This window comes from Gadus morhua, chromosome 9, assembly GCF_902167405.1.
Source record: "Gadus morhua chromosome 9, gadMor3.0, whole genome shotgun sequence".
In the NCBI taxonomy this organism is placed as follows: domain Eukaryota; kingdom Metazoa; phylum Chordata; class Actinopteri; order Gadiformes; family Gadidae; genus Gadus; species Gadus morhua.
Window position 1 is genome coordinate 15,618,496 of NC_044056.1, and position 14,971 is coordinate 15,633,466.

At 47.9% G+C, this 14,971-nt stretch overlaps 1 protein-coding gene across 8 annotated transcripts in view; it reads right to left on the reverse strand.

The window, feature by feature from the left end:
- The window catches only part of fgd4a (FYVE, RhoGEF and PH domain containing 4a), a 45,193-nt gene that overhangs the window by 4,206 nt on the left and 26,016 nt on the right, over positions 1–14,971 (reverse strand). For 7 of the 8 annotated variants that reach the window (XM_030365791.1, XM_030365793.1, XM_030365792.1 and 4 more), the window contains 13 exons: positions 11,022–11,171; positions 9,080–9,299; positions 5,668–6,148; positions 4,168–4,257; positions 3,577–3,722; positions 3,097–3,253; positions 2,536–2,674; positions 2,346–2,404; positions 2,030–2,176; positions 1,398–1,570; positions 843–873; positions 675–755; positions 468–593 (listed from right to left, as the gene is read on the reverse strand). In XM_030365791.1, the coding sequence (XP_030221651.1) occupies positions 468–593; positions 675–755; positions 843–873; positions 1,398–1,570; positions 2,030–2,176; positions 2,346–2,404; positions 2,536–2,674; positions 3,097–3,253; positions 3,577–3,722; positions 4,168–4,257; positions 5,668–6,148; positions 9,080–9,299; positions 11,022–11,171 (2,000 nt within the window). Of the gene's footprint in view, positions 1–467; positions 594–674; positions 756–842; positions 874–1,397; positions 1,571–2,029; positions 2,177–2,345; positions 2,405–2,535; positions 2,675–3,096; positions 3,254–3,576; positions 3,723–4,167; positions 4,258–5,667; positions 6,149–8,245; positions 8,572–9,079; positions 9,300–11,021; positions 11,172–14,971 lie in introns of those variants that run through there. The other variant, XM_030365798.1, reaches the window with a different exon arrangement.

Below are 14,971 nucleotides of genomic sequence, written 5' to 3' on the forward strand. Positions count from 1 at the left end.
CCGAAATTTATTTGATTCTTTCTGAAGTTTTGGCAGAAAACCTTTTTCCATGTGTGAATTAGGCCATATTATTTGGGCGTAAACTGAGCCATTTGAAGTTTGTAATGCATGTGCATCCGTCTCATCGGAGACTGCAGACGCGCTGTCAAAATATCAACTCGTCAGAGTTGCGCTCATGGCTCTTAAACGGGATGGGAGCTGGCACTCTCATTGGTTTTTTCGCGCCGGTAAACTATCGACATCGCCGTAGAACCGCCCACAAAGCTACTTGCGCTTGGCGCTTCTCACTTGCGTTTCAGACCGTTAAAATAAGGCCCAATGAAAGAGAAATCCTCCTTGTTCCTATTTAGGTTGTGTGTATAGCACATTGCTCAATGTCATGGTAACTAGCGAGTAAGCCCTATTACAGGAGATATTGATCTAAGCAGTATGGCCGCAGCTTCTCCTTCCAGAGTGACGGGACTCACATAGCCACAGGCCCGGCAGTGGTGCCTCCGTCTGGTCAGGGCGTTGAAGGACTCCTTGCACTTCATGCACATGGTCACCTCGTTGTCCCGGATCCAGCGGGGCGCCCGCTTCCCCAGCTCTGCTGTCTGTGGGAGGAGTGACAACAGGTCAGTACCCTCACAGTGGGGGGGGACGGATGGGGGAGACACAGGGTCAGTAGAACTCACCGATACCTCCTCCACCTCCTTGGATGCAGTCTTAAACGACTCGTTCTTCTGCTGGAAGACAGCGATGGTCTCCTGTAATGCCTGAAGCACACGTAGGAGAAAGCCATGAGTCTTCGGCTGCGTGAGGTATCAGAAGTCTTTAACCCGTTAAACGTTAGTTTGCATTACCTTTATCCACCCCGCCTTGTCTTGCTCTGAGCTGTGGAATAAGAACAGTGCAATGTTAAATGTTGGGACTTTGTTGCGATTGCTCGTTTTTCCAACTATCTTGGAGAAACGAAAAAAGTCAAATAAATCAGAATAAATTTCCGGTCTCGGCAAAGCCAAATTCTAAGTGGAATAGGAATGTGTTATAGGTGGAATAGGGATGTGTTCTAAGTGGAATAGGAATGTGTTATAGGTGGAATAGGGATGTGTTCTAAGTGGAATAGGGATGTGTTATAGGTGGAGTAGGGATGTGTTCTTAGTGGAATAGGGATGTGTTATAGGCGGAATAGGGATGTGTTATAGGTGGAATAGGGATGTGTTCTTAGTGGAATAGGGATGTGTTATAGATGGAATAGAGATGTGTTTTAAGTGGATAAGGGATCAGTCGTTTTTCAGATATGTTCAGTTCAAATTGTTCAGATAATTTTTCCAGACTAAAGTATGAACACCAGTGGTAGCTCTAGCTGGGGGAGCCCTACGCCCCTACGGCCAGCCTCCCCTGGAGGTATGTCTCACCTGGCCTGGAGCTCCAGCATCCTCTCCTTCCCAGACACCTGGAAGGTGTGAGGGTAGTCCTCGTTGGAGGTCTCCAGGACCTTCATGCCGTCCATGCCGATGCGGGTCCTCAAGGTGTACTTGGGGCCTCCCAGGCTGAACTTGGGCACGCAGTACAGCAGCATGTTGTTGAGCTAGGAGAAGACCATGAATCAGTTGAATCTCTCATGTCCTATCAGGTACTAAGCAACGGAGCAGTGTGCAACACTTAGGTTCTTTGAATACAATGGTAAGCATACTTCAACACAGTCGGCTGCATGGATACATATTGTTCAAACCTTTGAACATTTAGATATATATATCACGAAATTAATCATGTTGAATCAGTTTTTTTTTACTGATATTGATTTTGTCGGAAACATGACATTCCATCATGTAGGTTTTTATTGTTAAAAGGTTTGTAGCAGCCTCATAGGAATGATCACCTTTAATATCAATTTATTTTCAGTGAATGTGTAAATGTTGTCCTAAAGACGCATATGCATAACTCCCATGAATGAACGCCTTCATTCCATTGAGTTGTGCGCTGCTGCCACGTCGCCATATCACCATGTCCATCGGCTGTGAACGTGAGTAATGCCTGGGTCTCTCACCAGGAAGAGGTATCTCTCCATGGCAGACGTGTTCCTGGCCGCCAGCTTCAGAATGTGGCCCTCCTTGATGAACTCGTTGGAGGCGTTGACAATGTCCTCTTCCTCTCCCAGCATCTCATAGATCTCCAGCAGCTTCTTCAGATTGTCCTGACATGACATTGAGAGTTGATTAGTTAATTGCTTAACATGCTAGTTTCATAATAGTGCAATGAGAATATTATGTGTGATTTGGCTGAACAAGCGTGTATAGACGTTTTAATGGCTATGAGGGTTCATTTCCATTAATTTCCGTTAATCGGTAATTGTGTCAACTTACTGATTTTCGAATAGCACTGTTGGAGTGGGTGGCTGCCGTGGCAATGATCTCTAGTGATTCTGCGCACACAGGGACAGAAAAAGGGTGTTGATAAAGAGTTTCAGACCTATAAGCATCCCCACCGATCTCCTCCTGAGCCCGAGTCCGGCCCGACGGCCACGCGGGGCAGCGGGACGGCGTGTTCTCTTACTTTCTGCGTCTCTGCGGTCCAGGTGGTCCGGGGGAAGCTTCTTCAGGTAGTCCTTCAGCAGCATCTCGTACCGGGGGACCCTCTGGACCGGCTCCAGCATGTGGTGCTGCAACGTCAGCGACCCGCACACCTCCTGGCACTGCCCAGCCCAAAACAAGGACAGAAAACAACAACAAATGTATCAGTACATTGGTTGTATAAACGCTCTCGGCCTGGAACCAAGTCCTTCCAATGGACATGAACGTGACTTGGCCCGCACAGATATAGATCTTACATCGTTGTGATTCTTGAACCGGTTGAACAAATCGGGAACATCTTATCAAAACGTGGACATGATAAGCCAAACCAACATGAACCAACATGTTGCCCTCGAGTCATACCCTGGTCCCTCATCTGCCTGGTTCATTCCTGGACCCTCTACTGTCAGTGTGCGGTGTGCGTTCTGGTGCCTACTGGCTGCCCTGTATCAGCCAGGTCGGTCGGATGAGGCGTGATCTCCCCCACTGACTCAGTTCATGTTCTATTCTTCGACCTGAACGAGACTGAATGCGTCTGACTAACCTGGATCTCCTGGATGATGGATTTGAACTGCGGCGAGCGGTCGCTCCACTGTTTCAGCAGCTCCATGGCCTGGTCGAAGTTCTTCACGTACTCGGCGTACATCTTCAGGAAGGGCGTGAGCTTCAGCAGGATGTCTCCGATGCGAGGTGTCGACTCCCTGCAGGGAAAAGAGAGGGGGGTTGTTTTTAGCGTTTTTGTGTGATGCGATTGCTAACTTCAACTAACCCTAGTTCCTTAATAGTGTTCTGCAGAAACACTATTCTACTTTGAGTAGTGAATAAATACATCTGCAATCCTTTTTAAAAATGAAGTCAATCTGTTTTAAATCTGTGTTTCTCCAATGCAAATGTCTTATGAAAGCAGAACATGTATTTTATTAAGATTTAACGCGTTTGATCCGTCTTTTTTAATCCCATTTTGCTAATGGAGGGGTCCTCTGGCTCAGCTTCCTGCCTCAGACCAGGGTGTATGTGGGCTCACCATTCCCCCATGCGTCTCTCCAGGTCTGGGAGGAGGAACTGGCTGTGGAAGGTGTGGACAGAGGAGATGTTGGAGAAGATGTTCTTCACCACCTCCACGGGGAACGTCCCTTTACCTGCCTCCTCCATGAGCTTTGCACTGAATACCTAGAGAGCAGAACAACACGTATCAATGATTGGATATTCATGTGCACATACATATATCGGGGGCAGTGGTTACACTATATATATGTGGATATCCATACACACATACACATAGTATACATATTATAAATGGATATACACATACACATGCACACAGTGGGGGCTAGGGTTAGACCAAATGCAATGTCAACAGTCAGGCTAACCAGTGTTGTCATTTTACTTCCATCAAATGAAATGAAATGAGCAATGGAGCAATGCAGAGCAATTGTTAGGATGTAAATGGACTAATGTGTCCTCAGATTGTTATGATATAATTGGGCTTATGTGTCATCTGATTGTTATGTTGTAATTGGGCTTATGTATGTGTCATCAGATTGTTGGGCTATGAGTGGACTGGACTAATGTGTCATCAGATTGTGTATTGGGGCGTCAGCTGTCTCTCCCTCACCTGATCCAGCAGGTGAAGCCGGGCCACGTAGGCCTTCTCTGTCTTCAGCAGCTCGTTGGCGATCTTAAACAGCTTCTGTTCATTGGTTTCCTGGAAAAGTAATCAGGATCAATTGTTGATTTCTTTATCGGCCTAATTTGATGCCATAGAACAATGATTTAGAGCCATTCCCTCCATCAGTGGATGAACCAACTGCTTCAAATAAATGGTCTGTAGTAGAAGTCTCAGCGGCCAGTGTTAAGAAATAGAGAAATAGTTTCATATCCATTATTTTCTGTGGACTGTATAATGTGCTGAAAGTGGGCGTTACCCCAAGATTCAAACGCATAGATGAATACAACCTAGATGACAGTACATGGTAGAACTGTGCGTCTGCTAGTTCCTGTTAGAATCCAGGTACAGATCCTGTTAGCTACTGGTCAGGGTACAGCATTGTAATGTGTGAGTTGTTTTACAGGGTTGTTGGTAATGCTTTGTGAAGTTATAGTGTGAGGCTGAACGAAAGGAAATGATTCAAATGTCTACATGTGTTTTGCCCTGATCATTTTTTTGTTTAACCCTTGCACACATCTACATTCCGAACTGGCACCCTTTAAGAACCTTTTCAATACTGAGCACTTAGGGTGCGGGATTCAGAGGTGAGGGATGCTGTAGTCCCAACACACATTCATGTAGCGGTGGTTTATAACCCTATGCATCCATTGAGGCCATACATCTGAAATGTATGTACAAGCACACACATTTCTAATGGTCTGGCATGTGAGTTGAACTGAGGAAGGGAAGCCAGTAAAGACAGCCTTCTGCTTATACTTGTAATCGGTGAAAAGCATCTGTACCATGGGCTCCTGGGCTCTCGCGCCAGGAGCCCTCAACATCTGTTGTATCTTCAAGGAGGACAATAAAAAATGACCTTTACTGTTGAGTGTGTTGTATCACTAGAGAACCATGCTCAAACTGAAACTCCAAATGAACTTTGAAACACTTGCAGTGGAAAGATAAATGCAGAACAAGCAGAAAAGGGAAGTCGGTACCATTTTCATTTCAACAGGGAACACTGTCTGTGAGAGGCCCCAGCTAGTGAGTGTAGAATGTGCCACAAGATATAAATACACATGGCACCAGGGTGACAAGATTCCTAAAGGTCCTGTTGTAGCAATAACATGGAAGCAAAACTTGCTTAAAGTTCCATTAAGTGTGTCTGCTGATTATCATGAGTTAATTATATGCCGTATAGTTGTAGTAACACGATGTTCATTGATTGTTTTTCATGAATATTGTGTGCATGAATTGCAACTTTGTCCTCCAGCAAACTCTTCAATCTCAAGACGTGCGAGAAAGGAAAACCTCAGAGGACACCGGGATTTGTTTTCTTTTTGAGACAGCCCTTCTGTGCATTGTCTGGACTCAATCCACCTCCAACGGGATCACAACAGATTCTGGGTCCTCCTGACCCCTAGTTGAAGAAGCAATGTCCCAGAGAGCAAACAGGAGCGCGCTTACCTTGGGTTCCGTGTTGACCCCTTCCTTTCTGTGATCGTTCTCCACGTCCGACTCGGGTCCCTGGTCTCCGTTCCCAGTCCCAGCCTCCTCCGTCCTGTGTGGGGTTGACCCCTCCCCATCGGTGCGCTCGCCGTCCTCCACGCTCGCTTTGCCGACGGCATCTCCGTTCACCAACCCCTTGACGCACTTGCTCCCGGCGTGGCGGTTCTCCTCCCCGCCCTCGGCCTTTCCCGCGCCGTCCACGTTCTCCTCCAGCTCCTGTTCCATCTTGGCTAGCGTCCCGTTGGTGGGCGGCCTCAGGGCATCCCGCGGCGTGGGGGGTGCGGAGGCTGGTCCCGGGTCCACGTGCTGCTCCGTCCCCTCTGGCGTCTTGTCGGGCGACTTGTCGGGCGACTTGAGGGGGCTGCGGTGTGCGGGGCTGCCGGCGGCCGTGCGGCTGATCTGCTTGAGCGGCGGCACTTCCCTCCGGACGTCTGAACTGCTGCAGACACAGGGGGAAGGGCCGATGAGGAAGCCCGCCGAGCAGAGAGAGTCTAACGCTTCAACACTCCCTTTAAGAGAAACGGACGGCGGCTAGCGGAGACCTTGCGTCAACTTGGCGGGGAAGCAACCTGTGATTTCTTACGGGCGAACAGTTCCCAGGTTTAACAGAACAGAAGCCGGGAAACAGGAGAGAGCAGTGTTAGGCGCTACAGCGAGCCCCGAGTGAGGAGTGAGGGCAACGTGTTAGAGAGTTAAAAATAAAACATGTCAAATAGGCACTTCCTCCTGCGCTGGCCCGGGGTCGGAGAGGACTGAGGTGTTGTGTGAGCAGGGGAGGAGGGGGAGGGGGAGGAGGAGGGAGGGGGGGGGGGGGGGGGGGGGGGGGGGGAGGGTGGGGGGGAGAAGAGCAGAGGGCTCGAACAAACAGGGAGGATGAGAAGAGAGGAGGAGGGATTGGAGGAGGGAGGAGGACGGAGAGCTGGTCCCAGCAAACTTCCCGTTATCCTACTTATGTATCCATACAAATAGGTGCACACACACACACACACACACTCACACACACACACACACACACACACACACAGACACACACACACACACACACACACACACACACACACACACACACACACACACACACACACACACACACACAATTCCCACACACACAAACACACACTGGTTAAACACGCACACACATGCGCAAACACACATATTGACACACTCCGGTGACACATGCAAACAAAAGTGCACACACAACCATGTACAAATGAAAAAGGATTTCTCCCAATGACACAAACAAACACGCATGTACCCACACACACACACACACACACACACACACACACACACACACACACACACACACAATATGACCATCCGGTGGGGTGCTTCCTGTGTTGCAGAATGTGCAGCTGCTTCCCTCTCTGACCCACCTGTCCCGTACATTAGATGAAGCGTCTCCTGGTCCACCAGTCCTGGGACATTCCCCTCCTTCTACAATGAAAATCCTCCTTCTCTAGAGGCTGCCGGTAATTCTGAATCAACGTCCTGCGCTACGCTACCAAACAACGGCTACACCAACGAACTTGCAGTCACAGCTTGTGAGCGCAGAAGGCTTATCATCAATTCCCCTGCCGTGTATCTCTTTGTCCGTAATAAACAGGAAGCGTGTTTAAATACAGGAACATCTGATATTCAGAGCGCTCTGGAGGAGTGAGGGCCGGCGGGGATGTGAAACACAACCTGCTGGGGCTCTTAAAGCAGCCCCCTAATGTTGACCCAGTGGGATGTTACCTTTCAAACATATTGAACACCCAACTTCTTCTTCAAGCATATTGACGCCATTTAACATAGATTCAGTTCACGTTTGACCAAACAGGTTCCTGTGATCCTCTGCAGTGTTCTTTTGAAGACGCCAGCGTCTGTAGCCTTGGCAGTCACGGCCATGTAACACTACAATCAGCGCTGCTTGCAATGCGGTTGTCTGGGCTACTGCGAGACACCCAGCATGTGAGCCAGATTAGTATATTAGTAGGCTAATGTCGTTCCCTCAGAGGCTGCAGGCTCTGACTGCTGTGAGACGCCAGGAGCTTATACTGTTCACAGGCAGGCTGGGAGGAATAACAAGCACAGCATGTTGTTTTGAGTTTCTTGAACTGCCTCTATGTGGCATACGAGTATGAACTAAAGGGGATCCACAAAGACGCAGCATGAAGTGAGGAGGATTCAGGTGTTTCCTTCTTCCAAGGTGAAACAATGTATGGTTCCTTATGTAACTCGCCGATGCAACATGCAGCCACATGCTGAGCTGGACTAGTGTTCTACTGTGATGCAGTCACAGGGGCGTGGTACATACAAACACCACCGCGATGCCTGCCCACTAACAGACTTCAATCAGCAATATAACTTAGAATCTATATTAGCTATTCTCTTATAATAGATAGGTCATAGAAACATCATGAAAACCACATTAGTCACTATCAGCCATTGATGATCTCAGCCATAAAGCAACGTTTTATATTTATATCCCCCATAAAGGCCTAGCAGCCATCCATCGATAAAGCGTGTACTTTATGTCTTTCAAAGGTCCTACCTCGAGTCCCTTCCTTCCCTCCTACTCTGGGACATCTTCTGCACAAGACGGAACCTGGACTGCTCTGCTCCTCTGGTCGCTCCAACGCTCCAAACCTCCCCAGCACCCCTCCCTCCAGCTCCACACTAATGCCCCAGTCACACAGCCTAATCTCTGCTCCAAATACCATTTGTTGCTGTGAACCACTATCGGCAAAGTAGTACTCTGAGCGAGGGAGAGGCTGTTGGACGGGGCAGAGAACTTCTGCTTTTTTTGACAGAAACAACGGTGGTGAAAGTGGGGAAAGACTCAAAGCGTTTGCAGCGACAGTGACGTCACTCGCACATTACGAGAAGCGCTCCCTGGGTTGCGTGTGGGTGTACAACTTGGACAATTTGTCTTGGTAAGACGCAGAAGGCAAGCGGGGACCATTTGAATAAGGCAGAGCATACATCAGGGAAGAGAGCAGACCGGGACTAGAACCCCTATCCATCAATACTACAGTACGACAGAGGGGCAACAGAGGAATCACCCAGACATTTGATATCAAAGATGTTAGGGAACTTCTCTTAACACGCACTTAACAGTCACTTTGACCGTAAAGGCTTTCACACCGGAATTTACCAGGATGTGATGAAAATCAAAAGGCACACAATGTACACACTTCAAGCTTGCTCACATACTAAACACACACACGCACACACACACACACACACACACACACACACACACACACACACACACACACACACACACACACACACACACACACACACACACACACACACACACACACACACACATACACACACACACACACAAAAACAAACACGCGAAAAAAAACAATGCACCAACCTATTCTCCTCAAAGCGGCTGATCAGGTCAAGGACCTTGGAGGGCTTGTCTTTGGTCCGATCCCTGCTCTGGGATACTCCTCCTCCTCCTCCTCCTCCTCTTCCTCCTCCTCCCCCGGCTCGCTCCTCCATCCTGGCAGTGTGTAAGGGTGCTCCGAGGCGCCCCAGAGGAGAGGGGGACTCTGTCACCGGGCTCTGCAGGTGAGCTGGCTTGGGGGGCACTGAGGGACAGAGGGAGAACAGAGGTATAAAACGATTGGCAGGTGAAATGATGTCGAAGGTTTGATCATTAGATGGAAATCCAATCACAAGGCAAATCAATGACATTACAGTAGACAGTAGACAGTAGCCAACAGTGGACGGGCTGATGTTCCAGTGAGGCCCTTTCTCTAATATGACGCCACATTCATGAGATGGAGAAAGTGTAAGATCTCAGGCGAGAGTGCCTCAAAATGAACTTGCACTTGAAGAGTAATCAAATGCAAACCATGACAGGGATAGCACCTCTGAGGGGGAGGTCAGGGGATTGCAACTGTGGGTTGTGATTGGCTGAAATTAGCGATAACTGACTTGACAACGATTGCTTATTATTTGACAACCATAAATGAGTACTGCATTGTTGTAATTTGAACTCAGGGGGGCAGCACAAGTCATTGCAACTAAAACCCTGGCTTCAGACCACTGACACTGAGCTTTATCCAATCCCATACAGAAATAAACAGAAAAGGTACATCTAACATAATAAAGTTGTTAGGAAAATAAAGTCATGACCACAACATGGACATTCCTGATGTTCTATTTTCCACATTAGACTAAAATTGTGATTAAGGGGAATTAAATTAACTTAACATGACCCAGTTTTACCACCTAGTTAAATATGAATGCGTCTTTGAGGCCCGGGCTTAGAAAACCTTGCGTTCATAAGACAAGGCTTACTTTCTGCTGGATCAGGCAATGTCCCACTATGATGATAAGTGAAAGACAAATGCTACTCAATGATTTGCTATTCATGGCCATGATATCAACCCTAGTCTGTTTCCTTCACTTGTTACTCATGGGCCACAACCAGGACACACCTTTTTCACTCAAATGCACAACACACTAGGTGTGTTGTGCATTTGAGTGTGTGCGTGCGTGCGTGCGTGCGTGCGTGCGTGCGTGCGTGCGTGCGTGCGTGCGTGCGTGCGTGCGTGTGGGTTGGTGTGTGTGGGTTGATTTGTGCGTGAGTGTGTGTATGCGCGCAAGTGTGTATGCGTGTGTGGGTGTATGTATGCATACGTGCAAGTTGCATTGTGTGTCTCTAATGCACCTTTACTGTAGCAAAACTGGACCCTCTTGTCTGTAATGCCCCTCTACTGTAGCAGCAGTGGACCTCCATGTGTCTGTAATGCCCCTCTACTGCAGCAGTGGACCTCCATGTGTCTGTAATGCCCCTCTACTGCAGCAGTGGACCTCCATGTGTCTGTAATGCCCCTCTACTGTAGCAGTGGACCTCTGTGTGTCTGTAATGCCCCTCTACTGTAGCAGTGGACCTCCGTGCGTCTGTATTGCACCTCTACTGTAGCAGTGGACCTCCATGTGTCTGTAATGCCCCTCTACTGTAGCAGCAGTGGACCTCCATGTGTCTGTAATGCCCCTCTACTGCAGCAGTGGACCTCCATGTGTCTGTAATGCCCCTCTACTGCAGCAGTGGACCTCCATGTGTCTGTAATGCCCCTCTACTGCAGCAGTGGACCTCCATGTGTCTGTAATGCCCCTCTACTGTAGCAGTGGACCTCCGTGTGTCTGTAATGCCCCTCTACTGTAGCAGTGGACCTCCGTGTGTCTGTAATGCCCCTCTACTGTAGCAGTGGACCTCCGTGTGTCTGTAATGCCCCTCTACTGTAGCAGTGGACCTCCGTGCGTCTGTAATGCACCTCTACTGCAGGAGCACTGGACCTCACCTTTGGGTTTAGGCTGCAGCTGGGCTCGGTGGGCAGAGCCTCTTCCATTGACTCCTCCCCTTGCCCTGACAGAAGTCCCACTAACGGCCCGACTGAGACAGTCCCTCACACTGGGTGGGCTTCCACACGATGTAGGGCTGCTGCCGAGACCTGGGGGGGGGAGAGAGAGAGAGAGAGAGAGAGAGAGAGAGAGAGAGAGAGAGAGAGAGAGAGAGAGAGAGAGAGAGAGAGAGAGAGGGAGGGAGGGAGGGGGAGAGAGAGAGAGAGAGAGAGAGAGAGAGAGAGAGAGAGAGAGAGAGAGAGAGAGAGAGAGAGAGAGAGAGAGAGAGAGAGAGAGAGAGAGAGAGAGAGAGAGAGAGAGATTTATAATTAGTTTTGTCAATTGTATCTTATTTGACTTTTGTGCTTTGGCAATGGAAATGTTTTTTGAATCATGAGAGAGTTTCACATCAAGGCGGTAGGGCAGTCATGCATAATAAGAGAAAGAGAGAGAGAGAGAGAGAGAGAGAGAGAGAGAGAGAGAGAGAGGGAGAGGGAGAGGGAGAGGGAGAGGGAGAGGGAGAGGGAGAGGGAGAGGGAGAGGGAGAGAGAGAGAGAGAGAGAGAGAGAGCGATCCAGACAACTGGTGATGTCCAATCCAAATGTTGTCTCCAGCCCATCTTGTGTCTGTCATCAAATCCTCTGGCGAGCTAAGACTTAAGAATGACCCTCTCATAACCCCTCTCACAGATATAACACAACTTGGACGCAGCGTCCCAAGGCTGTTCCTTAGAAAACCCAAGGCCTCAAATTAGAAGCTGAATCTTTTCACTTTGTATCCACCTATTAGTGCAGTTGATGCTGAGCACCAGCGAGCTGTTTACCAGCCAGATGGCCCTAGTTGGTGCAGCCATGGCGGGATAGACCAGGTGGGCTAAGAGGGTTGGATACACAGACACAGTCCATGAGAACAGACTGGCAGAGCCTCGTCTCGAAGCTTTAGCGGTTCATCGGTTTCTTTAAGCCGTCACATAAAGGGTGTCCTCGGGGTCTGAGTTGCTAGTGGGCCAACCCTGTGTGCAATACAACTCGCGGTGATCTAGGTTCGTTTCCCACCTGTGGTCACATTCAACATCATGCCTTCTCTTCTCCAACCCAGTTCCTCTCTCTCTTCAGAGACCTGTTCATAAGGTACAACAAGCCCTTCAAATACATTTAAAGAAAAAGATGTCAAGTAAGAAAAACATACACCCATTATCTTAACAAAGCAATGGTAGAAGCCTTTGTTTATCTTCTGATTTGAGCTTTCAAAGAAGCCCAAATCAGAAAAGAACACATGGTAACACACGCCATGTAAACTGCAGCAGCGGATTGACAGTTGCATGCTGGGTAAAAGCTGGTAGAAGCAGCTGTCGTGCAGCGCTGCGGACTGAAAGCACAGAGGCCGAGTCCACTGCCTCTGCAGCCTTGGGCTCCACACTCACCCATCCATCCGCACATTGTGAATGATTGAAAATAAGCCTTTTTTCAACTGCAATTTGTGAGACCACACATGGTCTTGCAACAGTTACAATACTAATGATAGAAAATCTCATAAAAAGAACAGATGGAACACTTGAACTTGAGGAATAAAAAAGGCAATGTGCATATATGTCTCCACGCATACAGCACATGCAGCATATTGCAAATGAGTTGAGGCTCAAAACCACTTTTTTTTACCAATGTTGCAAACTACAGAGAAAAAACACAGACACACACACACACAGACTTGCACAACAGAAGAAACATACACACTGACTCAACCTTTATTTTGCATAGCTCGACTGTAATTAAAGACACCAACTTCCCCAACTCTCTCACTGCGGGTCCCACGCTCTGTTTAATGGCCCTTCTATAAACGGCCCTCTAAAACCATACCGATCAATCCCAAATCTGGCCTCAGGAATGCGCCTTGATTACGTGCTGGGCTTCTCTCGCCGCCACATGTGACGAGAGTTCACCACGATGGGTTTCATAATGTACGTAATTTGCCTTGATGTGCCGCCTCCACCTAGACACAAAGTTCCACACGACGTTACTGCTCTCAGTCTGGATCGCACAGGGTCCATTTCCCACAGCCTGCTTTCCCCGCTCTCTTTCCCTCTCTCTCTTTCTCTCTATATCTCTCTATCGATCTCCCTATGCAACTCTCTCTGCCTCCCTCTGTTGAGTTTATGATTAACGGTGCATCTGTCAAACTGTAACCCTAACTCTAAAACTCCTGTGGCTCTAGTCTCTACTTCCCATTTAGAAACTTATAATACATAAAACTGCACAAGGGAGTGTGTGTGACTTCTAGAGCAGAACAGCAGTCCTGTAGTATTCTTTATGATGCATGCACTAACTAAGGTGCCAACACAAAAAGCACACACACGCACTCACTCACACGCGCACACAAACATACACTCATTAAATGGGCCCCCAAGGTGAGAAACAGCCACCTCCTCACTAACCAATAGCATGTGGAGCACGGGCCACCTTCTGCCCTGTTTTAGAGGCACTTCCAGACCCTGGCATTCTGGCACTGAGTGAATGGACATTATTATGACCAGAGTACACATGTACGTACACATGCACGCACACACACACACACACACACACACACACACACACACACACACACACACACACACACACACACACACAAAAACGCATGGACACATGCTCACGCACACATGCACACGCACACATACACACACATGTACACCCACGTAAAAAAATAATCACACACACCTTGCATGGGATGATCTTATTAAGGAGACCATTTAATATTGAAATGATAATTATACAAAAGCAGTTTGCCAATAAGCTGATGCAGCACTATTCAAGGTTGAGGAGAGGAAGATTTGATGAACTGAATAGTTTGAACCTCGCTTCCATGGCAACGAGCCCCTTGCCTTTGTTTTCACAAAGAGGACTGAGTGAGATGAAGAAATTAAGCTACACTTAAGGGAAGTGTCTGCAGATATGAAATATGAAAGTTCCAAAAAAGTATCTTGGTCATATATTTGCCAGGTTTATTATGGCAAATATTTTCTAAATCCGAGGGTTGTGGCGAATCGAATGCATTGATGCGTTTGGGATACTACCTGTGGCCACCGGTTGCCTGGACTAATGAGAAGGTCAAAGCAAACATGAAATCCAACATGTTCACAGATAAAGAGTGTCCCGCTATCTCTGAATGTGCCCGTTACAAATGGTGATAGTGTGAGTTCAGAGGACGTCACTTCTCTGGTTATCTTTGCACCTAAACAACCCGACTATAACGCAGGAAGGCCAGAAATGAGGAACAAGGCACATGCAGTCATCAACACTTATTCTGTTTATTTGGATCACAGAGAAGGAACCTCAGCATTAACACCACTCAAACCTCACAAGCTATGATCACTCTTTAGTTTTCTCTAGGAAATAAGAGGACAAAGTGTGACTCTTTACTTGTGGCGAGTCCATCTAATTGCCTAGGTTTTCCCAAATGACACGCTTTGAGTCCGCTATGTTTTATGCTGTGCGCGCCTGACCAGGAGGCCTTGCATGTGAGGATGGCTGATAAAATCACTAATTACTGCTCAGGCGTGTCTCTTCAGCACCTCACAGCCAAACACCGTTACCACAAAGTTTGAGACAAAATGGTACATTCTGTCTCACTGGGATCTTGCATAAATACAGCTATCCTCAAAACGACCTGCAGAGTGGTCCACAAAGCCTCAAGTCTTTGGCAGATCCACCGATCAACTCCAATGCTTTTGAGCACAAACCTTGATATGTCAACAACGACAGCTCAAGTAGTTCGCTAAACCCAGGCAGAGTGCATGAGGCTCTGAACCGGCCCAAAACTGAAGTGACCTTTAATTTTAGGACAGGCTGGCTGTTTAAGTCAAGCATTGGAGCCGAATTAATGATTTCTTATAAGAAATTGAGTTACATTAAGGAGA